The sequence below is a fragment of the Chionomys nivalis genome, chromosome 22 (assembly GCF_950005125.1).
Source record: "Chionomys nivalis chromosome 22, mChiNiv1.1, whole genome shotgun sequence".
Taxonomy (NCBI): Eukaryota; Metazoa; Chordata; class Mammalia; order Rodentia; family Cricetidae; genus Chionomys; species Chionomys nivalis.
In genome coordinates, this window is record NC_080107.1 from 34262313 (window position 1) to 34287751 (window position 25439).

Genomic DNA, 25439 nt, shown 5'->3' on the forward strand with positions numbered 1-25439 from the left:
TAGCCCTGAGATTGTAAGAGCAAGAAAGTTGTTCCTGCCCCTTAACAGCAGCGGCACTCGGGAGAGTGGTGCCTAGTAGAACTGGCCCCGAAGGTTTAGGTGTGGGAAAATAGGGTCATCTGAGGACATGAAAGCCGGAGAAGTGGTCCCACCTCTTGCTCATCACTCCAAGGGGTGAACTAGCCTGGGCAATGCAGGAGAGCCCACCCTGGTGGTGAGGACTTGGGGGAGCTGGTGGGCTGACCAACACAGTAATTACCCATGTCCAGAACCAGGTTTATGAGTTGGCCCACCCCAACATCTAACTCATCTGTGATCTCTTGGAGCATGTGAAGGGGGTGATCTTACAGACCCAAAGCTGTGGGATCTCCACAACACAAGAACAGGATAACCAAGAGGAGTTCCAGTGACAGCCCAGCATCAAAGTGTAGCAGAAATCAAAGACCTAGAACCAGACCAAACACTCACTGCATTGAATACTTGCAATTAAGATATATGGATAAAAGAGTTTGCTACATGACTCACCGTGTCAAACTACAGCTTCTATGATGAAACTGGTTTTCTTCTTCTTTTTCTCTTAAATTTTATTTTATTTTGGTGGGAAGGTTTCAAGGGCAGAGGGTAAATCCAAAGGGACTGGGAAATGAATGGGATAGAGATGTATGATGTGAAAGACACAAAGTATAAATAAAAAACAAAGTTAAAATAGCAAAGTGATGACTGGGGAATGGCTTGGTGGTTGAATGCTTGCTGCACAAACATTAGAACCTGTGTTCAGATACCGGAACCCATGTAAAATCTATGTGAGACAGTGTGCACCTGTAATCCAGCACTAATGGAAGGGGGCAGAGACAGAGAAACCATGAACACTCACTCACTGGTCAGCCACACAAGCTGAAGGGATGAGTTCCAGATTTGATGGGAAAGCCTGTATGAAAATATGAGATAGAAGGGTTGTGGAGATATGTAAAGAGGACCAGAGCCCTGGTTGCTCTTCCAGAAGACCTGGGTTGGATTCCCAGCACCCACCCAGCAGCTCATGAATGACTGTAACTCTTGTTCCAGGTGATATGATACCCTATTCTAGCTGCTGTGAACACAGCATGTGCATACATGATGAACAGACAAACATGCAAGCAAAACAAACACACACACATATATATTTATATATGAATAAAAATTTTATAAATAGCCAGTGTTTCTTTCTGTCTTCACATGAGCATGTAGACCTAAGCACCTTCACCCTCATCTGTCGTGTATGTGCATTACACACACACACACACACACACACACGCACATGCACACGCGCACGCACACACACACACACACGATTGTAATGGCATAGAAAGTGGGTTTTCTTTTCCTGGAATTGGATGGAACATCACAAGATCATACATATTTCAGATGACTAAGTTGCATGTTTTAAAAGGAAAACTTGTTTTTACATCAGAATTAAAGAGACATTTCCTATGCTGATACAAGAAGTCCACGTAGATTATAAAGTTGTCAGTTTAATCACCAATTAAACAGAAAAATTTTCAGCGACCGTGGAATGCACAGCTGATCAAGACAGTGGCCTACAGGTTGGAGCCATGGAATGTCTTATTTCCCAGTCTTAGAGACTCTACATTCCCCAGCAACACAGTCATTAATACATTTGTCAAGTTTTCTCTAAGTTTATATAATTATTACCAGTTCGATGCAATCAATTTCCTGATAATTATTAATGACTGCAATTCAAGAGTAGTGAAGTGAGATTTGCTTGAGTTATTCTAGATAACATGAATAGTTTTTGCAGAGTTAAGTATGGCAGCAAGCAGTCTGACAAACTTATAAACATCATGGAAAGAATTGTAGAGAGGAACAGGGGCCACACGGATGCCATCTGGTTCTCGTTTGTCACACTGGAAAGAAAAAAAAAGTCATCATCTTAGCAGTATCCACACACAGAAACCCTACTTACAATATAAAATTCCGTAGATCATGACTTCCCTAAAACTCAATACACAAGCATTTTTTTAAAAAACTCTCTGTCTCTGTAAGTCTAAACTTTCTTCTTAATATTGACACAGCAGTGGGTTCAATGTGAATGTCTAAATTATATTTCTGAAGTCACCGAGAGTTATCTTTAAAAATGGGTTCTCTACCCAGCTTTCCAGAGGATAAGCCTCAGGGTGGATGAAACCCTGGGACCAGTTTAAATGTCCAAGCCCTCAGTGAGATGTTAGGAGCTTTAGAAACCAACCTTCATTTAATTCTCTAACCCCTGATCATAGAGAGGGGAATTGTCTTTATGTCCCCAGAACTGCTGATGGGTTTGGAAGTAGGACCACATAATTACACATCATCTCATCATCACCATGAGCAAGTTTAAGAATATGTCTATGTCTATCTGTCTGTCTGTCTATGTATCATCTATCCATCATCTATCTATCATCTATCTATCATCTATCTATCATCTATTTATCTATATCTATCTGTCTATCTATCTATCTATCTATCTATCTATCTATCTATCTATCTATCTATCTATACATTTACAAATCTATCTATCTATCAGTCCTTATATTTACAAGTCAAAACTGGTGAAAACCTTTTCTTCACTGAGTCTGATGAAATGTATCCCTGCTTAACTGTTAAAAACTGAGTAAATAACAAGACTGTTTCTCAAAAGCAGGATTTGTTGTTTACTCTGTTTGATCAGAAACAGCAGAGGGCCCTCGTGGCTATCAGTCTGCAGAGTGCTGAGTGCTAAGTTGGTGTTCGACTTATCCTGACTGGCTGACAGGAATGATAGGTAATAAGGGGTAAACTGAGGAACCTAAGACCCATCCTAAGCTGGAACCCAAAGAGGACCTGTGGTTCAATGCAAACCATAAACTGATCATATACATACAATGACTCCTCTTTTTTCCAGTTCCTTAAAAACGCCTTTCTTGGAAATGGAAAAGGTCAGTGTTAACTGGCAGCCACGTTCCTCTGCTCTGGGTGGGGTGATGATGTTCACAAGTGGCCCCTTGTTTTCTGTGTTCCCCTTGCTGCGGTACTGTTTGAGCATGTATTCCAGATAGCCTGTCAGCAGAATGGATTTTCTCCTCAGGGCTGCCATAGTTGCTTGCTGGAAGAGCTGAGAAATGACAATCAGATTAGCAATACCTACTGATTTAAAGAGATACAACACTTAAATGTAAATTGCACATAAAAAGGAAATTCCCATTTTCGTTCTATTAAAAGCTCATCACCTTTCAGAAAATCTTTTCTCTATTTAAACATGCCATCTTTTTAAATGCTTTGTCATTAATAGTGAAGGTAAAGTTTCCATGACAGAAAATATATGTGAATGCCATTTTAAAGAATATTTGCAAGAGAAGGAAACTTTTGCTTAAGAGCATTCAACTGTTGGCTGTAGTTTGGTCCACAGAACATTCCACACAAGAAAAATACATGTGCAAATGTGAATATTGGTATCATCCACAACATCTTGTTGATCACTATATTTTCCCAAGTCAGTAGTATTTTGTTGTTGTTGTTTGTTTTCTGAGACGTGGTTTCTCTATGTAGCCCCAACTGCCCTGGAACTTGCTGTTTAGACCAGGCTGTCCTTGAACTCAGAAATCCACCTGAGTGGATGGGATTAAAAGTGTGAATCGCCATCACCCAGTTTATATTTGTAAAGTTAAATTATGAAGCTGATTTTCTCAAGAACTCTAACAATGCTGCATAAATATGTATTACTGCTAAGGAATTTAGTTGCCAGTACCTTCTACCTCTCTTTTCTTTGTAAAATTCTTGTGTAAAACACTGTCACTTACTATCAGAATCTCAGGTGGCAAGGGTCTACAATAATCGTTTTGCTAATATTATGGACCAGAACAGACATGGTTTTCTGCCTTGTTTAAAAAATGTATCCTCCACATAAGGACCAGAGGAAATGTTAACGCCGTGATGCATATGGAACACTATTAATGTCCTTTGCTGTAATGTGAGCCAAAAGATCAGGAACAAATATGGGTGAGGTCATTCAGTGATATCTGGATTTATCAAGAGATGAAACAGCATGTGGGAGAAGGAATTCTAATAAGACTTGACCCAGTAAGCCAAGATTTCTCTGGATCTACTGTGTATAAGGTATGGATTTGCTAAAAGTTAGGACCCTGAGTTAGTGAAATTAGTGAAGGTCCAGTCACAGGCTCTAGGTCCAGGTGTAAAGCTATGAAGTTGCTGAAGAGAGAAGCACTGTTTGAGATGAGTGACTGCACCTGTTACTGCAGGCAGATGGAGCTGCAGGAAGATGCAGCTGCAGGCAGAGGCAAGTGTAGGAAGGTGCAGATGTCTTTGTATCACCAGCTTCAGGACATTAAGACCAAACTGCCGGGAGTTTTATTACCTTTTACAAAACAAGACGCTGGCCAGCTGGGGCTTTTGGGAAGCCAGTCAGGGTTTAGGACAGCACACTCTTTGCAGAGTAGGAGCAGAGTGGCCAGGCATGTCTCATAAGACTTTGAAACAAACGGACAATGAGATGCATTAGCTCAAGTTTTTCTCTGGATGTCATAAGATTCTAGAATTATCTTGTTTAATAAACTATTCTATAAAATTTTCAGGTTCAGCTACTGGCCCCCAAATATGCACATAGGGTAATGTGTAAAATACAATTTGCCCCTTTCCACCTGCTTCCAGGACTCTTGCAAGTACCCAAACCCTTGACAGCCATGCCCCATAACTATAATAGCATTGAACATTCACGTGATGTTGACACATCCTCTCACACATAGTATTTAAGGATCCTGCTAACGGTACCTAATATGGCACGACTGCTGTGTAGCCACTTGTAAACACTGCATCCCCTGGATATAATAACAAGGAAAAATAGGACTGTACAAAGAGAGTGTTTTCCCTTGGGTATGGGCTCCATGAACGAAGACCCTATGCATATGGAGAAAAAGGTATCAATCACTTTTAACAATTCATTTGTATCTGCAGGGAATGAAGCTCTTGGAGACCATTAACTATCACTTTTTTCTTTTTTCTTTCATTTTATTTCTCTTTTTCTCTACATACCTTTCCTTTACTTTTGCTTCTTTCTTCTCTCCTTCCTTCAGGTTTTTTCCCTTTCTTTCCTTCTTTCCTTCTTTCCTTCTTTCCTTCTTTCCTTCCTTCCTTCCTTCCTTCCTTCCTTCCTTCCTTCCTTTCCTCTCCTTTGAGATAGTGTCTTACTATGGATCCCTGGCAGGCCTAGAACTCACAGGTATCTACCTGCCTCTGCCTCTGCCTCCTGAGTGCTGGGATGTAAAGAGCGAGCTGCCATGCCTGTCTGGTGTCTTATGTTTTCAAACTTGGGTCCCTATGCCTTGTGAAGAAACACATTTTATTTGTCCTTGCTGCTCTCTTGGGTTTCATCACCATGCACTCAGCTTGAACAGTTTTTATATAGTTTACACCATTATAAATGTATATATTGAGCAGAAATTGTGTACTTATTGCTATATAAAATACAAACATTAAATATAAAATTCAAAAAAATTGTAACTTGCCGGGCGGTGGTGGCGCACACCTTTAATCCCAGCACTTGGGAGGCAGAGGCAGGTGGAGCTCTGTGAGTTCAAGGCCAGCCTGGTCTACAAGAGCTAGTTCCAGGACAGGCTACAAAGCTACAGAGAAACCCTGTCTCGAAAAATAAAAAAAACAAACGAACAAACAAAAACAGAATGTTTTGAAAGGGAAGTGGACAAGACAAACTGGTTATATCATTTGTGTCTTTCACTTAAGTACTGGTCATGTTTCAGAAAGGGGTATCCTTTGCCCACTCTCTCATCTTTTCTCCTTTGTCCTTTTTCTCCCCCAGCTGGCCTTCCCCCAAGTCCTCTCTTCCCCCATTGCACAGATTTTCTCACTTCAAACCCCCTTTCTTACATTTCCCCCAACATTGTTCCTTTCTCATCTCCACAGCATGGTCTGCTCTCTCCCAGAAAGAAACAAACCAAACATATAAGATAAAGTCAAGGAGCTTCACTTGCCAATGCTTACTGACCTGACTCAGAAATAGATGGGGATTATAATATCAGAGAATGGGAATGGGGATTGGGTGTTATTTTGTAATTTTTAATCTTTGCAATTTAAAATGTGGAGGAAAAAAAATTTTGAAACCCCTTCAGTTGCTGCAAAGATTGAGTGGTATACTTAACAATAATGATCAAAGAAGAGGCTCAGTTGGAGAAGGGCAGAGAATGAGTTGGAAGATGAAGCTAGAGGCAGAAAAGGGAAGGAGGAAAGTGACATAATTATATTTCAATTAAAATGTCTAAATATTAAAAACTAAAAATGGGGAAAAGACCATTTGACCAGAACATAGCCTTGGTAGTGAATGGGTACAATAACCCCAAATCCCAAACCCAAAGCCAATGTGACCTGTGTGCCCAGCCGCAGGTGGCTGTTAAGGTTTGTTGGGTAGGTTTAAGTTTAGGTATTAAAGGAAAAGATCAGTCGGTGCTCAGAGTCTGAGAATGGAAAGTTGATGTGCATGTCTCTCATTCAGCATGGTAGGATATCAGCGGTAGTAAAGGAGAGTCCGCATCTCTTCTGTGCAGATAGTTTGCTAAATGAGAGGGACTGGGTGTGGCCCCCCAGGCTGGAATCACTCCACCTCAAAGGTGGAGGCAACTGAGTTGGAGGTCATCCTGTCTTGAGTAAAAAAAAAATAATAATAATAAAATGGACAATTTCAGAATATATGGATAAGGGAAATCAGAAGCAATGAGGTAAATGCTAGCTCTGCCTAGGGTTGCTTCCGTTCTTAGCCCTTCTGTTACAGCCTTGCAAAGTGGGGTAACACCTCCTGTTTCCAAACCACTAAACACACTGTTTCTCTTCATGGTTACTTGTTATTAAATAGTACTAGACAACTACTAAATATACTTAGACAAAGTACTGGACAGACTTTTCCTCCAAAAGACTTTGAAAAGTGTTTAGCAAATTGAAAACTGATCTTGTTGTCACTTGGTCTATTTTCTATCAAAACGAAACAGTTCAAAAAGGTGAAAACAGCACATGCTCCATCTAGTGGTCAAACTGAGTAGGTGCTTCCTAAACTAGGATGAAAAGAGAAAGCAAGTGATAAAAGTGCACAAGAACAGGAATTTGATACTGCCACCCAGTGGCCATGATAAGAAACTACTATATTTTCGGTTTAGAAGAGAGACCTTTTTTTTCTAATCACCACTTTCAAGGTCAAATCCTGCACAACAGGATTTCCCAAAATATCACGAATTAGGTGATTTTAGAAGGTATTAAAAAAATCCCAAATCTTCAATTGACTAACGGAGTCATAAAACATCTGTTTAAAGAGGTGTAATTTGAAATACATTTTAGTTGAATTTATTTAATAATTTAATTATATCAATATTAAATATATAACTTTAGAAATGTATTATTATTTTATATGTATGGGTGTTTTCTCTTTATGCATGTGGATATGTGCACCAAATGTGTGCATGGTGCCCACAGAGACCAGAAGAAGGCACTGTATTCCTTAGGACTGGAGTTATAGACAGTTATGAGCTGACATGTGGGTGCTCGCAATCAAACCCAAGTCCTGTGGTTGAGCAGCCAGTATTCTTAACCCCTGAGCCACGTCTCTAGCCCAAGGTTATATAATTTTAATTACCTGATAAGTAATAATTATATGTGTTATATTTACTGGAATAAATTTAGAATATCACTAAGTGATATCAAACATGTAACAGTTTAATTTCTAGATTATGTTCATTTATCTATATCTTTTTTGTATACATACATATCTACAAACCTAAATGATTTTACAAATATTAATATTGTGTAAAATTAATTTAGACAAATGTATAAATTAATTTAAAAGAAAATACTGAGTGATTATGCCAAATTATACATAGATATAATGCCATAGACACCTCACTATAAAATATCTACCCTGTTTAGTGAAGCCACTTTATTCTATATATGGCTTCTCCATTCATTTAGCTTACAAAGTTATGTAACTTTTACAGGGCATGTTGGTTGTTCCTTGGCTTGCACAGCTGGAGGTAACAGGATGCCTAGAAATCACAACAATGCCTAGCAATTCTTTCTCAGTACATATCAGCTTCTTGAATGAATTGACTTAGAATTAAATATTGCATGCTTATTTGATTTATGGAAAGATGAACATTGATTCAGTCAAGTCCATATACATCTCAGTAGAACAGCCATGGATGCATCTTCCCACATCAGGTCCAATTAACAAATTCAAGGTCACAGTCATAGTCACTGTCCCAGTGGGAAATGCTGCCTTTTGTCCATCGCTAGTGCTTATTCAGGATCTTTCTGAGTAGTAGAAACCTTTTAGGACCTGTGACAACCAGGTGAGGCAAGCAGAACAGGATGTGGGAAGGCAGAAGCCCAGGTTTCTTACCTCTAAACTAGCATGCAAGGGACAGACCAACAAAATGGGAGGGTTCGAAATTCGGAATCCACTGGCCCCAGGGATTAACTGCAGCTCTGAAAAATTAGTATAATTATAGTAGTATCATTATTTACAACATCCTTTAAAGAGGGACTTACAACTATGAAGAAGTCAATATTTTAAAAGTAAGACTTAAAACCATCACCCTCCCCCAGAGACATTCCTGAATAAAAGAAACTCAGAGGAGGGACAATTTTGGCATGTTTTCATCCCATGGAAATGCCTATGACTTGGTCTCAGCCCTGTCAGCTGACTTGACATTAGAACCCCACAAGGAAGAAACAAATGGTCTAAACCCTACCCTCTGTCTTCCTGGCTCCAAGATAGTATTTCCTTCTTACAATATGCTCTAAAAGCTATTTTGAATGTCATATTATGAGAGAGAACATCAAGATAACAAGGCATGTGAACCTGAGTCACCTGAAGGCAGAGAGAGGAATGAGATGACCCAGGGAAGTGATTTTAGCTCTAGGAGTTTTAGTAGGTCACATGGTTTTCTTAGGAAAAGGAGAGGAGATAGAAGATCTGCCTATATAAGATGAGCTAGAAAAGAAAGGGGTTGGTAAATCTAATAACACTGGGGTGATCAGAAATTCACTTAAAACTAAAAGAAAAGTATTAAATGTCTTTGGAAAGTCATCAATCCTTGGGCTAGCTGAAATAAGACCAGCAAGCAAAGTTCAATCTACTACATGGTTTCAAATCATTTTTTAAAAGCAAAGGCTCTTTGAACAATGGCCTAGGTGATGTGTATGTGCCTTTATAGCTACTTTAGAACTCAATATAGAGCTGAGCAGAACACTTAAAATGGTTCCTATCTCCTATGTCAAGGCAGTAGAGCCAGCTCAGTTTGTGACCAATCAAATTCCCTCATGACTGATAAGAAATCTTACTTCAGTTAATTGAGGTGACAGGCATGAAGCTAACAGGTTAGCAGTCTGGTTTTTTATTTTACTGGGGTTGTCAACCAAAACTCTGTGACTTGGCTATTGCCAATTTAAAGACATATAAACAGTTCCTAAGATCTGGACACTGAAATTTATGCCTAACTGACAAATGCTCATGACACCTCTGGTGTTCTAGAAGGCTGGAGTACAGCCACGGGAAAAAGGAAGAGGACAGTTGTGATCCTAGTGCCTGGCAGCTTACTACCCATTGATGCAGTTGCTTATAGCACTTTTCATACTTTGGTACGTGGCAAATGCCATAGCAAGGGAATTACTGGAAAAAATGAGTGTCAACGTTTGTTTAAAGCAATCCAGTACGCCATTTGGTTTGTAATTTTGAATTTAACTTACTCTTAAACTGAACACTGAAGTCAACATTATTCACGTTGAATATGTGGAACAGAACAAACAATGACTGGCATTATTACAAAACTATTAAGCAGCAGATTGGGATTGACATTCATGTTTCTCTGGCTCTGGCCTTGATCACCATGTTGCTCCGTCTTCCCTGCATGTGTTTTGGCCATTCCTACTTGGGAATCTGACCAAGCCACATGAGCCGCAGGCTAGATTTCACTTCCTTTAATCTCTCTTCAAAGGGATAAAATACAAAATCACGCTAAATCTATAAACACTTAGCCTTACATACTGAAATGTCATTTCTTATTTTGGAAACCACAATGACATTTTCAAAGTGCATTCCCCATGGGACATGTCTATTACATGGAATCCAAAGTCAGCTGAAAATCAGAATGAAGGCAAAACAAAATTGAATATAAAATATAAAATTGAATATACTTACTGTTATCCATCTTAAATCTTGTACTGCGTTCATGGCCAAACCATCCCACTAACCTAAAATATAAGATAACAATAGGCATTTGGTCTACAATGTTGATTTAGGAATTTGTGGCCAGCATATTAAAATAAATTGTGGTTAAAGTTAGCTAATACTTAAGTATATAAATGTTACACAAGAAGATAAGACACTATCAAAAATAAGGGAAAATAAATTTTCTCACGTTATTTATTTTAGAATAAAACAATAAAATATAGTTACAATTAATATTTTTAATACAATGATTTAAATTTTTTTCAAACGCTTTCAGAAGAACATTAGTGGGGGTTTATTTTTAAATGATAAACTAAAGCATAAACATTACAATCACCGATTATACTATGATATTTTACAGTAAAGTCCTAGAGAGTTGGCCTAGCAAAACTTAATAGAGTGCTGAGAACGTATGAATAATTTTTTAAAGAAATGTATTCTTTCAGTTTGAGCTTAGTTTTCATTGAGTATATCAGAAGTACCCAGACAGAAAATACAAATTATAAAGGAAAAAAATCATGCATTTCACTGTTAATTGGAAAATAGAGCAAAATAATTTAGAATTAAAAAACAAATCAAACAAACAAAAAGCCACACAATCAAACTGTGAGAAAAGCACAGTGCCTCCAATCGTGAGTTTTCTGTGAAGAATGTTTGCTTGACATCCTGTCAACTTGATTAGATACAGTGATTAGAATGAGATGAGCAAGCATACTCTTTGGTGAACCATGGAGGTTCATCAGACATAGAAATTGATCATGGAAGCTCTGCTCTAATCTGGGGTCTACTCCATTGGTGCCCTCAAACTTTGATTAGTCGGTAGAAATGCAGAAGGTGGAGCCTCGTTGGAGAAGAGTGGCACTGTGGGCACTGTGTGTAGCTTTGACCTTTTCCTGTGACTCTTCTCCTTGCCTACTGGGTGCCAGGAGGTGAGATGCCCCTCTCTATGACCTTCCTCTACGGTGTGGGAGGTCCTTCTGTCTATGTGGTTTTTCTGTTTTTACTGGTTAATGAATAAAAAACTACTTTGAGCCTATGGTAGAGAAGAACAGAACTAGGCAGAGATAGTTAGGCTGTATGCTGGGAGAAAGAAGGGCAGAGTCAGGGAGATGCCATGGAGTCGCCGGCTGAGATAGATTTGCTGAAATTTTACTGGTAGGTTACGACCTTGTGGTGATACACAGATTAACGGAGACGGGTTAAATTCATATGTAAGAGTTAGCCAATAACAAGCTAGAGCTAATCGGTCAAGCAGTGTTTTTAAATAATATAATTTCTGTATGATTATTTAGGCTCTAAGCTAGCCAGGCAGCTGGGAACCAACAGTGACCCTTCTTACTACACCTCTATGAGGCTTTGCCTCATCACAGGCCCAAGCACCAATGGAGTCCCCTGACCATGAACTAAAACCCCACCACTGAGATGCAGACTAACTGTTTCTCAGTTGAATTCTTCCTCCCAGGTATTTGTTACGCAGGCTGACTAGCACTGTATTGTCATTGCCATGCCTTTGGAATAAAGACTATGATACCGCCTTTTGGAACTTGGAGAAATGTTTATCAATTTCTACATAATAAATGCATGAAAGTAAAATAAAGTCTGAAATGCATGCATATCAAAAGGAGTTTACTGTTTTATTTACTGTAAATAATATTCAACAAGCTTTTAAAAATATAGAATGCTATAAAATGCATTAAATGAATAAACACAGTACTGGCAAAAGAAATCTATTCAAGACAAAAAGAATTGGGTAGAATACATAAAATCCATCCTTGTGTCACCTGCTGCATGCTCACTGTGAGATAAAACACCCCAAAGTAAAGAAAATGTTTGTATATTTTTATTGTTTTTAATTTTTATGTTTCATTTTTGTCTATGCATGTGTGCCTACTTGTCTATATGTACACTATGAATGTGGGTATCCGTGGAGGTCAGAAGAGGAACTGCAGCTGGAATTATATGCAGTTGCAAGCTGCTCCATGTAGTTGCTGGGAGCTGAACCCAGGTTTTCTGGAAGAACAGAAGCAAATGTTCTTAAACCCTGAACTACCTCTAACCTTATTTTCAGTGTTTTAAAGAGAGTTTCTTCTTAAGTGTACACACAAAAAAGAACAAGTAAAGTAATATACATTAGATTTGTAAACACCTAAAATTCTGTATTAAAAAGGTAGAACAATTATAGAGAAATATCAGATAGGGAAAGAAATGATCTTACTACTTTTGAGTGATTTCATAACGAGTATTTTTATTTATTGTTTTTCAGAGAGGAGAAATAGGAAAATATTTCGAGAGCTATGTTTTTCTGAATGAGGAACAAATCTGATCAAAGAGGAAATGTAATGTGCCCCTACTCAGCAAAACAAATAATGTATCTCAATCTCATAAATAAAGAAAAATTCGAATAATAGGAAAATTAAACTCCACGTTTAAGGTACTGAACTAACAGCATGATGTAAACTTTGGGATGCCTATTTTTGCTAAGCATTCAGAGAAAAGCAAACTTTTCCATCTGTTTACTGATGTGGATTACAAGCAATCAAGCCTTTCTAAAGGAGGATTTGACAAAATACATGGAAGATAACAGTAGTAACAACATGAAGAATCGTCACAAAACTCTCCATTAAAGTAGCAACCCCTCTCCTCAGATGGAAATCATAAGCCACAGGAACTGCCAAAAAGGTAATGGAAAATATACAGCAACTGAATCAATAAATGCCAAAGGCTTAGCGAATAATACTCCGTGTAATGGGAAACGTCAAGGGAAAGTCTAAGAATAGGACAGACCCAGTGTGGTAGGTAGAGCAGTTATGAGAAGCAGCAAATCAATGCCCTCCAGGAAAGTGACCAGCCTCACTGCCCAGAAGAGATTTTGGAATTTCTGCAGATATTTGTGAGCTGTGCAGAGATCTTCGGGACTGTAGCTTTCATCAGTCACTATAGTTACTGGGGTGGCCATTTGGGTGACAGTCCTGTTTTGAGTCACCTATACTTCTGTAAGAAATGCATTGCCCTTACTCTTGTTAGTCACCCAAATGAAAACTCATTGTTTTGCAAAGTAGACTTTGATTTAAATCTTACCTATTCTGTGTTCCCTTAATGGGATGAATAGATGTGAATGCATGTGCAAGTGTGTGTATGTTTGTATGACACTTAGAAAAAGTGTCATACACATACCTCCATACTAGAGCTTTAGCTTATAGGAGTTCAGAAAGAAAAGGAAGTCAGGCAAAGGGTGATGGTGGCTGGGCAGAAGGAAGAAGACACATGTCCAAAACACCACTATTCAATGAAAGAAAATAACAGAATTTTTAAAAAAGAAAATTTAAAATAAAATCCTAAGAATCAGAAGATTTTGCTCCAAAGCAGTGAGCAGAAAAGCAGTTTGTTGAAATACTCCTTTAGAAGCCCTGAAAACAGAAGACACAACCTTAAGCAACACTGAATGAAGCCCAGATACATTTGCCATAGCAACAAATGCCAACAGGTCCCGTGAGCATCACGAAGTCAGCAGTGGTCAGGAGACTCTATCTCCTTAGGAAAATGGAAGACAATGTAAGAAAGCCAAAGAAAAATGTCATGTGCAGGGTTACTCATAGACAAGGAAAATTAGCTTATCGTAAAGCAGATGCCCTAAAATATTTTAAAACATCAATAAAATGAGCACTTTTCTAAAAGAAGGTGATTTATTTAACTTAATCTCGGAGAGAAAAAAAGTTTACACCGAAAGATTTTACAGAAATAGATAAATCTCAAAATTATTTATTCTCATCCATCAAAAATTATTCAATCAGACATAAAATGTTTGAAAAATTACTATTTTATAAGAGCAATATAATATCGATAGAAACTAAGTTAGAATAACTTATTTATATAAGTTATAAAAGCAAACTAATCTTAAGTGTAAACAAACACAAGCATAAAGAATTTGACAGTGGCAGGGAAACACCAAAGCTTCCTGCATAAATTGCAATAGTTTATGGATGAAAAAAAGAGGGAAAGGAAGCAAATTGTTACTAATTTCAAGTTATATAATTCTGCACTCGGTAAGAACAAATTGGTAATTTAATATAATAGTTTAACACGTAATTATTACAAAAGTAAATTCTTAAAGACAAATTTGCATTATTATATAGATTAGATATATTACCAAGAAACATGTAAGGCCTACATTTTTTTGATTGTTTTGTTGTTTTGGTTTTTCATGATAGGGTTTCTCTGTAGCTTTGGAATCTGTTCTGGAACTAGCTCTCCTGGACCAGGCTGGCCTTGAACTCACAGAGATTAGCCTGCCTCTGCCTCTTGAGTGCTGGGATTAAAGGTGTTTGCCACCATTTCTAAACCACTTCAGAAGGACTTGATTAGTAATCAGTATAGAAAGAAAACCAATTATCCTTGATTTGATGTACAAATCTAATATGAGCCACACAAAAATGCAAACAAGCTTGTTTTTATTTATGAAAAGTGAAGCTGACTCAAATGTCAGACAGAAAACAAATAACACTAAGAAATATCTTTGTGAAAAAGTATGATGACAGGGAATTTTCCTGGAAGATTTTACTATCTGTGAAAGTTCCAATTCAAAACAACATAGAGTATGTCAACAAGTGAATAAATACATAATTCATTGTGTAATAAAAGTGAAAAGAATCTTGAGAACTTTTCTGTAGAACAAACAACTAGAAAAGATTATTTGAGTAACAATCTAAACAGTCATTTTCAATTTATATCACAAAGAATAAACTGATCTAGAGATTTACTTACTTTATGTATGTAGGTATTTTGTCTGCAATATATGTCTGTGTAACACATGCATCTAATGCCTGTAGAGACCAGAAGATGGCATGTAACTCCCTGCACCTGGAGTTTCAGATGGTTGATAGTCACTTTGGGGGTTCTGGGAACCAAACTCCGGTCCTGTGGAAGAGTAGCAAGTGCTCTTAACCACTGAGCCATCTTTCTAACTCCTAGCTAAACTTAGTATGTATGTAGTCACAATATTCAACCATAGAGGAAGAAAGAAATCCTGTCATTTATGACAACATGATAGAAATGGGGATATTATATTAATTGAAACAAAACATGTACAGAAAGACAAACACAGTGCAATTGATGCGCAGAATTGTAAAGGACCTGATTTTAAGTGCATTTAGAGTAAAATAATGACTATCAGAGTTTGGAAAGGGTGAAGGAGGAGGCGAGGAAAGTTGGTCAATTGGTAATGAGATAATGTTAGATGGGACTAAGAAATTTTGATGCCACACTGCACAAAATCAAGAAAGATGAAGAGTACCTGCAGTATGTATTTTGATCATATTTAATAATTACTTGGACATTTGCTTTTGTTTTATCTCCAGCCAGAATACAAATTTGTGCATTTAGAGACTTGACTAGATTGTAGGTCGGGATATGTGTGTGGTGTGATGTGTCATGAATGGTCAATGCAGGGAGCACAAGCAGGAAAATGGACCTACCTTGGAATGAGAAAGGGGCTCCCATGGAGAAGGCAAGCAAAAATATGGGTCTATTTTATCAGAAAAGGAAGGGAAAACTATCAGAGAAAGAGAGAGAGAGAGAGGCAGAGAAGCATGAAAGAGGCACTGTGTTTCAGTAAAGCGACTTTCCCCAGTAAACCACTCTTGATTAAAGCCCACTGCTTTGTCCACCATCTGAAAAGTAACCAGCATGCAATGAAGAGGTTTTCATTGAAATTTACTTAATAGTTTTAAAACTTGTTTTTATTTTAACTTTTAAAATTATTCATTTAAACAGGAGTCTAAACAAAGGTATACTTAGCAAAAGATTTCTTATTTTTAATCACATTTATTTATTTACTTATTTTTGTGTGTGGAAGGTTATGGACTTGTGTGCCCTAGAGCCTTGTAGGGTTCAGAAGAAAACTTGAAGAAGTCTATTTTTTTTCTTTACCATGTGGGTCCCAGGGATTGAACTCAATTCATTCAGCTTGATAGTAAGCACCTTTATCTACGGAGTCAACTCACCACTCTTCAAAATATCTATTCTTTTCTATATGTTTAGAATAAAAATCAGAACTTTCTTAAGTGTAATGTGGAAATTCTGGAAACATTTCATGTAACTGTCTGAATGACAGCAAGGTAAAGTGGAAGAAGAAATATAATGGAATTTATTTATATAAGATTATCAAGTCAATCTTCATGAGTTCATAGTTATTAAGTATAAAAACAGGGAAGAGCTGACTGAAAGACAGACACAACACAGTTCATTTAAAAGGCATACCATAATAAGAGACATTTCTGGTAATAATCTATAAACTCCATGCCCACAGAAAAAGAAACACAAAAACACAAAGGGAAGAAAAAAGATATAGGTCATTCTAATTGAAAGAGTCATTGCCTCTGTAAATGTTTGTAAGATAGCCAAGAATTTGCTATTTAATCTACATGATGCCAATGCCCATGTTCACCTCAGGCCAGCGGCAGTTTATAAAATATTTCAAGAGAAGGATGTTTTGATAAAATTTGTTCCAGAATTAATTGTTATTAGATTAGTAACTTAAATGATAGTTTTTGAAAAAAAAATTAAGAAAAATGTAGAAGAGATAAAATTTATTGCTGAATGAAGTAAAGGTTTTGGTGACAGTATGAACTTGGAACTATCTTTATTTGTTTACAGGTTGAAAATGTACAAAATAATGATTTATTAAGTAGAATTATTTCTTTTGCAGCCACATATAACTTTGTAGTATATGAGCCTTCCGCACTCAGTGATTTCAGATTTACCTCTAGTCATTTTCTTGAAAAGTCTGACTTTGAGACACAAAGGTGGAAAAATACAGTAACGTGTTTTTTCATTTCATTTTCAGCGAGATCAAAGAAAAAATTGGGAGCAATATTTCAATCTTTTCTTATTTAGCACACTTTCATTCATTTTTGTATATTCACTTAAGAATCGAGTATTTGTCATCTCTGTGTATGGGTTAATATTAAAAATTCAAGAGTATGAGTTATGATGGTTTATGTTTATGTTTAACAGGGACATCAAAGACCTACTGTTCAACATAGCATCACAAGAGGAAAAGATAACTTATCTTGAGACTACACAATGACATGTTCATAACAGAAATATGAACAAAAGACTGTACCAAGGGGGAAATGTTCTCTTCTTTATAGATAATCTCAGTGCTGATTCTAAACTATAATCAAAAGAAAAATTTTGTATTACACACCAGAACCTTTGGGACACATCGAACCATGGTGTAAGATGAAAGGCTATCACTGTAACTGTGTTCATAAAAAAAAATCAGAAAGATGGCAAATAAATAACCTAGTGATGCATCTCAAAACTATAGGAAAACAAGACAAAATCAAACCCAAATGCAGCTGGTGTCAAGAAGTAATAATAAAGATCAGGACAGAAACTAATGGAATCAAGACTAAAAGAGCAATAAATAAAATTAGTAATCAAATAACTGTTTCTTTCAAGAAACTTACAAGATTATCAAACTCTTAGCTAAATTAACATAAATAGAGAACTCTAAGTTATGAAAATCAGTGATGAAAAGGGAGATGATAAAACAGAAGAATGGTAACATACTTAGTATTAAAAACGAATATACAATTTTAATTAAAAAAGAATAAAATAAAGAAATAAATTTAAAAAAAGGAAATATCAGTAAAAAATGAATATACTAGCAAAAGTAATCTACAAATTTAATGGTATCTCCACTAAAATTAAAACAAAGTTTTCATAGAACTAGAAAACATCCTAAAATTCATATGAAAATGTAAAGACCATGGATACCAAAAGCAATCCTAAGCAGAAAGAATATAGGCAGGTGTATCACATTATCTGTCTTCAGATTATACTATACATCAATAGTGACAAGAACAGAAGAGTACTGGCACAAAAACAAACATATAGCCCAATAAAATAAAATAGATAGTCTAGAAATAAACCAACACTTATGGGCTCCTAACACTTGATGGGGATATTAAAAAAAAAAACATACTGGAAAAATAACAACTTATTCAGTGAAAGGTATCAGCAAAACTGGATATTCACCTGGAGAAGAATTAAATTCCATCGATGAATGTCATGCTACCCAAAAATCAGTTCAAAGTGAATCAAAGACTTTCATTTAAATGAACAAACATTGAAAGTGCTAGAGGAAATGTAGAGAAAACTTGCCTGGATTCAGTTACAGACAAGAACTTCCTGAATTCATCCAATGGCACAGCAAGTATCCCTACTAATTTACAGTAGGATCACATCAAATTAGAAAGATTCTGTGTATTAAAAGAAACTATGAACCAATCTACCAGCCTACAAGATGAGAGAAAAATCTTTGCCATCTCTACTTCAGAGAAGGGGTTACTATCTAGAATCCATTTTTTAAAACCTGGAATACTGTAATGAACACCCACAGAAATCTGCCAATAAATAAGTGGGCCAGTGTTCCAGACATAAAGATTTTGAAAAAAAAAAAAAAAAAACTCTAACTGACCAACTAATATTCTTAGTTATCTAGGAATTCAAATTGAAACTACTTTGAAATTTCATCATCCTCAGTTTAAAGTGGCTATTACCAAGGAAACAAATTAATAACATATGCTAATGAGGATAACATTATGTGGAAAGAGGAACCCTGATGAGGTATTTCCCTCTGTATGCTAGAAATATGTTTTATTATCATTGGTTAATAAAGAAGCTGCTTTGGCCTATTGCAGGGCAGACTAGAGCTATATGGGGATAGCTAAAGAAAGAAGGCAGTCATGTAGCTGCTGAAGGAAAAATATGCTAGAACCCTACCATTAGGCCACAGCCTCATGGTGATATATAGATTAATAGAAATGAGTTAATTTAAGACGTAGGAGCTAGCCAGAAATATACCAGAGCCATTGACCAAACAGTGTTGTAATTAATATAGTTTTTGTGTGATTATCTTGGTCACCATGGTCAGGAAACTAAAGTATAGACTCCAATTACAAAATGGTACCCAACATGGAGCAACATACATCCTCATAAAGTCTAAGAAAGCTTAAAATATAAAGGGCTTCTAGACCCATAAAACAGAAGTCAACTGGAGCATCTTGGTAGCCACATTTTATTTCAGAAAGGCTCTGTTTTCTGGCTGTAAGCAGAGGCATGACTTCTTTAAGAGATGGCTTCCTGGTTCATCTTGGCAGCATGAACAACTTTTTTGGAAGGTACTGGTAAGGTGCATTTAAATGAGATTGTGACAGAGTGTTATAAGTTGCTTAATGGTTTACATAGGAACGCTGTGTCCCTGGAACTGGTGCAGTGAGCATGGCTCAGAGGGTCAGTGAATGTACCCTTGCCATGTTGGACAAGGCAGAGCCAACAGGTAAAGCAGTAGACTTAGTCCGAGCCATGCAGCTTAGTATTAAAAAAATGATTCTGTCCAGAAAATGAACACAGATACACAATAAGACAGATTCAGACAAAAGACACATCTGAATGAGTCACAGTGTTGAAGTGTTGATAAATGTACCTAGGCTTAAGAGAGAAAGAAGAAAAAGTAATAGAGTAATAAAAAAGCCATGTAAAGATGGAAACTTGATTTGATTCTAGAGAATGTTAAGCTAAACCAATATATATATATATATATATAACCTGTGGATTTCCTCCAGGCTAATGTGGTTTGATAAAACAAGACCCCCTGAAAGGTCTCCATAAACCCTAAAAATACTTCACCAAACAAACAACAGAAAGTAGTTTGGAGAAAACTACACCCAAATTCCCAAAATGGTTATTTATAAATGTTTATTTTTATTTAAAGGGGATATGATTGAGAAATGAATACTTTACATTGGTATGACTCTTGGTCTATGGGTACAAATTTAAGATCAATTTTGTTATATGTATATTTATACACTTGTTTAAGGTATTATGTTTATACAGCTCATTTAAAAATGTAATGTATAATTAAGGACTAGAGATTAATAGATAGTCATTTATAATAGTCAAATATAGTTATGTTAGTTAGGTTTTCTAGATAAATAGAGAGGTACTTCAGTTAGACAGGTAATCTTCAACACTTCAAAGACCTACAAAATATGGCATTTAAAAGGTCTTAAAAAATTAGACTGATCTTGACAGTGAGACATGTCTGCTTCTGGCAGCACCAGTTACTTCAGAGAGGTTGGTGGACATTGAAGAAACTCATATGGAATTTGCCTTTAGTATGACAGGGCTAGCCATTTGGGCAAGAAACTGCTTTTGCATGGACTGCTTGATAGCATGCTGTATAAACTGAACATGAAGGACCCATGAACTTGCCTAAAGAATGTGAGATAGTACTTCAGGTTTTCTGCTTCATGAAAGAGTCTATCAAACATTCTGCAGGATGCAGAGGAACATTACTGAAAAACTAGCAATATAGGCAAAATAGTCATTCAAATTTCCTGTTTCATGGTTAAATCTGCTGGATACTATGGGCCTGTAGGCTGAAGATGGATACCCCAATGTTACAGAAGAACTTTGGGTGGCTATCTAGGCACCAAGATATTGTCAATTTTAGAGTTTCGGGAGTTTCTTACAATGAACTTCCTGTTAACTTAGGTAATATTATATCCCTCTGGGGTCTTTGATGGAATTGAAGACACATAGTTATAGCTATAGTTTTCCCTAGTTATGATAAAAGACAAGTTAGATATGAAACTTTAGACTCAAAGAGAAATATTCTAACTATATTTCTTGCTTTATAACTGTTTTATTATATGTAATTTTACTATGTTAAAATTGAAACCTTTCTTTTTATTTAAACAGAAAAGGGGAAATGATGTGGAATTTTCTTTTGTATGCTTAGAATATGTTTTATTGCCATTGGTTAAATAAGAACTTGCTTTGGCCTGTGGCCAGGCAGAATAGAGCTAAAAAGGAAAAGCTAAACTGAATGCAGGGAGAAAGATGGCAGAATCATGAAGACACTATAGAGCTGCTGAAAGAGAAGATGCCAGAACCTTACTGGTAGGCCACAGTCTCGTGATGATACATAGATTACTAGAAATGGGTTAACTGAAGATATAAGAGCTAGCTAGAAATATGCCTGAGACATCTCCCAAACAGTGTTGTAATTAATATAATTTTGTGTGATTATTTGGGTCTGCGATCCAGAAAATCAATGTGCAGTCTCCTTTTTACAGAACCCTTACCTTATTTACTGTTGGAGGAAATATAATCTAGTGCAGTCATTAGGGAAATAATTCTGGAAGGTTCTCAAACAACTATAAATAGAACTATTGCATTATATAGCAATACCACTCCTGGGCACTTTCCCATAGGACTCTATATCCTACCATGGAGATAGTTTGGGGCATATATTTGCTATTCTACTTACAATAGAAAAAAAATCAAGTCACTTAATTTGTCGTTTTAAAGATGAACAGAAAATGAAAATATAATAGATACACACAGTGGAATATTATTAACTGTAAAAAATGAAATTATAAAATATTCAAGACAATGACAATATTATAATAAGTGAGATAACCTAGGTTCTTAAAGACAAATGCTGAATTTTCTCTTTCACATGCACACAGTATTTTTTATTTCTTTTGTATGTGTATTTATATGAGAGTAAAATGGGGTAATTAGATTTGAAGGGGACTCATGAGAGGAGAAAAGAAGACTTCAAAGGGAAAGGTTTGTGTGTTGGTGAATTTTCCTTCAACTGGACACAAACTTGAATCATTTGGGAAGATGGAAATTCAACTGAGAAGAATGCTCCCTACGGGTTGGCCTGTGGGCAGGTTAGTAAGTTACACTCCTCCATGATTTCTGCCTCCAGGTTACTGCCCCGACTTCCTGCCCTGACTTCCTTTCCTGATGGATTATGATTGGGACATGCAAACTGAAAGAAACCTTTTCCTTCTCAAATTGCTTTTGGTCATGGTATTTCATCACAGGAATAGAAACCCTAAATGAGAAAAAAATGGTTCCAGGTCAAAGAGTAACTCTTTGACTGACCTGACCATTTTGAGGAAGTGACTTAGTTAGGGTTTCTATTGCTGTGATGAAGCACCATGACCAAAAAGCAAGTTGATGAGGAAAGGGTTTATTTGGTTTACCCTTCTATATCAGTGTTCATCAATGAATTGAAAGAAGTCAGGACAGGAACTCAAGAAGGTCAGGAACCTGGAGGCAGGAGCTGATGCAACAACAATGGAGGGGTGCCTCTTACTGTTTTGCTCCCTTAAGGCTTGCTTGGCCTGATTTCTTATAGAACCCAGAACCACTATCCAGGGATAGCACCAGCATGGATTAGTTCCTTCCCTACTAATCAATACCTAAGAAAATGCCTTATAGGCCTGCCTACAACCTGGTCTCATAAATACATTTTTTTTAAGTGAGGTTCCCTCCTCTCAGATGTCTTGAACTTGTGTCAAGTTGAAATAAAAATCTCCAGCACAGGAGGCTTGTAGAAGGACTTGGAACATTTTGGGATAGAAAGCCAATTCAGTGGAAACACATGGTGAGTTATGAGAACTGCTGCATAAGAAGGTACAAAAAAAATGTATTTCAACAGGTGCAGAGAACTGATTAGGCATATTTGGTTACTAGATGAAATAAAGAAAGGGTTAGAAAGAGGGAGGGCCATGATAGCGATAATGAGACAGAAACTTTCTATTCTTAGATAAGATGAAACCACTTGTCTGAGATTTATGTTCCCAAGGACAAGAGTTCTTCTTCAAAAGATGTCTTATGTCTAACACCTGTTACTGATAATACGCTTTTCTTCAAAATCGCTGATGTGACTAAAAGAAGCTTTTATACTGTGCCAACTGATGATATATAACCTTCTGATTTGTTCTTTGTTTGAATACTATATAATGAAAACATGAATTCAGTAAAATCGCAGCAGATTTCAACCACTCTCTTGTGTGTTGTCTCTGTCTGTCTGTCATTTGCCAAACTTGTGCCTTCCTGATTACTAAGACCCTGCTTTTCCCATGGTCTGAGTGGCTCCCCTGAGCTGGTCCATGGCACACCCCCACAAGACTCCCAGTTTTCACCCCAGCCCCAACACAGGACTATGGACCTGAAGATCACTGAAGAGGCTTGAACCAGGCCAATGCCAGCTCCCAAACCTTGATCCCCAGGTCTTTAAGCCCCTTCTGCTCTCCAGAGCCACCTGTTATGTGTTCTTTTTCCTGAGGAAACAACCTCAGTTTGAATGTACTAGAATTTTGTGTTGTGGCATGTAAAGTTCATTGAGTAACATATGGACTCACTGTGGTAGGTGCATAAGCCATAAGGTCATGTTCTTTGGTCACAATGTCACAGTGGGACATTGTTTTTATTTTACAAGCCAACCCCAGTATCCCCTTCCTCTCCTTCCAACTTGCTACCTTCCCCCTTTCCTATTCCCCATTCACTCCTCAGAGGGGATAAGGCCACCCCTGGGGAGTCAACAAAGCCTGGCATTCCAAGTTGAGGCAGGACCAAACCCCTCCCCCTATATCAAGACTGAGTAGGGAATCCCACCATAGCGAATGGGCTCCAAAAACGCCAGTTCAGGCACCTGGGATAAGTTCCGGTCCCACTACCAGGGCCTTCCCCCACCAGATCAAGACATAACTGCCACCCACATTCAGAGGGCGTACGCAGGTACCTCAGCTGTCATTCCAGAGTCTGTGAGCTATCATTAGCTGGGTCAGATGTCTCTGAGGTCTTTGATCCACTTAAACTTGAATTGTGTGTAGAATGATGGGTAATATTCTTCTGTGGTTAAGTGATGATAACGTCTATTTATGAACAATTGTGGATCTTTTGATCATCATTTTTTATTGCTCTAAGATTTATTCATCTATCACAAGCCATAGTGTTTCTTGCATGCTTCCCTGACAGTGTTTTAGACATATAATCTAAAACAATTTGGATTGACAAATGCAAACAATCTCTGTTTGAATGTACTAGAACTCTGTGTTCTGGCATGTGAAGTTAGTTGGGTAACATTTGGACCTGGTCTGGTAGGTACATAAGTCCTGAGGACATCTTCTTTGCCCACAATTTCACAGCAGGATGTTGTTTTGCTAAGGCAATGGGTAGAGCAAGAAGAAACACAGAGAAAAGAGATTTGATTTCAAGTAGACAAGGTATCTTAGCAGTAACAGGATTTCAGGCACAGAGAGAGGGCACTTCCTATAGAGAAAATCAGGGCAGACAATGGTGCAGAAATCAAACACAAACTAAACAAAGACTAAGGCATGCCTAAGCCAGTCATTGGTCAATCAGCATACAGGCAAAAAGCTGACAGTGTGACAAAAACAGACTCTGGTGTGAGAATCTCCATGACAAAGAAGATACTTCCAGTAAAGAAGCAGCATAGGTTGTTTGAGCCAACACAGTTTGGTTCCTCTTCTGGCACTAGCAACTAGCCCCAAGCAGGCCTGGTATCAGGCTTGATATGGCTTGGTATTGAGAGCATCGTCAATTTCTATTTTCTGATATTATTTACCTCCTCACCATTGCTGTGCTTAGTTCTGTGTCAGCTGTCTAACATTCCTGTGTGAAGCACTTTGAGGAGTTATTGCTGAGTTCAATTCATCTTCTTCCTTTCATCTGCCCAACCCAGTCTTCCTGGTTCTATCACATGTTCAGTTACCTCTTCAAGTCTCATTTCGCAAGAGACTTATTCAAATGTAACCGTGAGCTAGCAATATGACAAGCACAGTCATACAGATTTATCTCCTGAATTGATACATTTTGGTTAATGGAAATTATTATTTACTGAAGTTTCAGAATATTATGTTATTCTTATAAGAGCTGAATCAATATTTTGGAATAAAACATTATTTGAAGAAAGTCTTTGAAATTTTTCTGAATATAGTTTCTTGAAGTATCTTATTATCTTGAAATATTGCTATGTAATCCTTTGAAATAATAATGATGTCCTGAGTACAAGAACAGGAAAAAGACATCTCAGCCTGAGACTTTTGAAAGTACTCAAATTTTGGGCATCCGTGTTGAACCAAACTCATGAAGGATTTATGTAGATAGCGCTCACAGATACATTTGATCTTTTTAGAAGCATATGGAAATGCATATTTAATTTGTCAGCACTTTGCAACTCACACCCTCTTCAGAATAATTTCAGAGTATAAATGTCTCCATATGCTAAATTCTGGTTTGTCGATTATGGTAGGAATAAAGAAAGAAAAAAGGGACATACATTAATTTCCCC

At 37.1% G+C, this 25439-nt stretch overlaps 1 protein-coding gene across 1 annotated transcript in view; it reads right to left on the bottom strand.

Annotated features, from left to right (window-relative positions):
- Nucleotides 1-1561: 1561 nt before the first annotated feature.
- The window catches only part of Kynu (kynureninase), a 119999-nt gene continuing 96121 nt past the window's right edge, over nucleotides 1562-25439 (bottom strand). The window contains exons 11-14 of the mRNA XM_057755465.1: nucleotides 10226-10278; nucleotides 8426-8511; nucleotides 2897-3127; nucleotides 1562-1904 (exon numbers count right to left, since the gene is read on the bottom strand). Coding sequence (XP_057611448.1) covers nucleotides 1773-1904; nucleotides 2897-3127; nucleotides 8426-8511; nucleotides 10226-10278 — 502 coding nt within the window. The 3' untranslated portion in view covers nucleotides 1562-1772. The remainder of the gene's footprint in view (nucleotides 1905-2896; nucleotides 3128-8425; nucleotides 8512-10225; nucleotides 10279-25439) is intronic.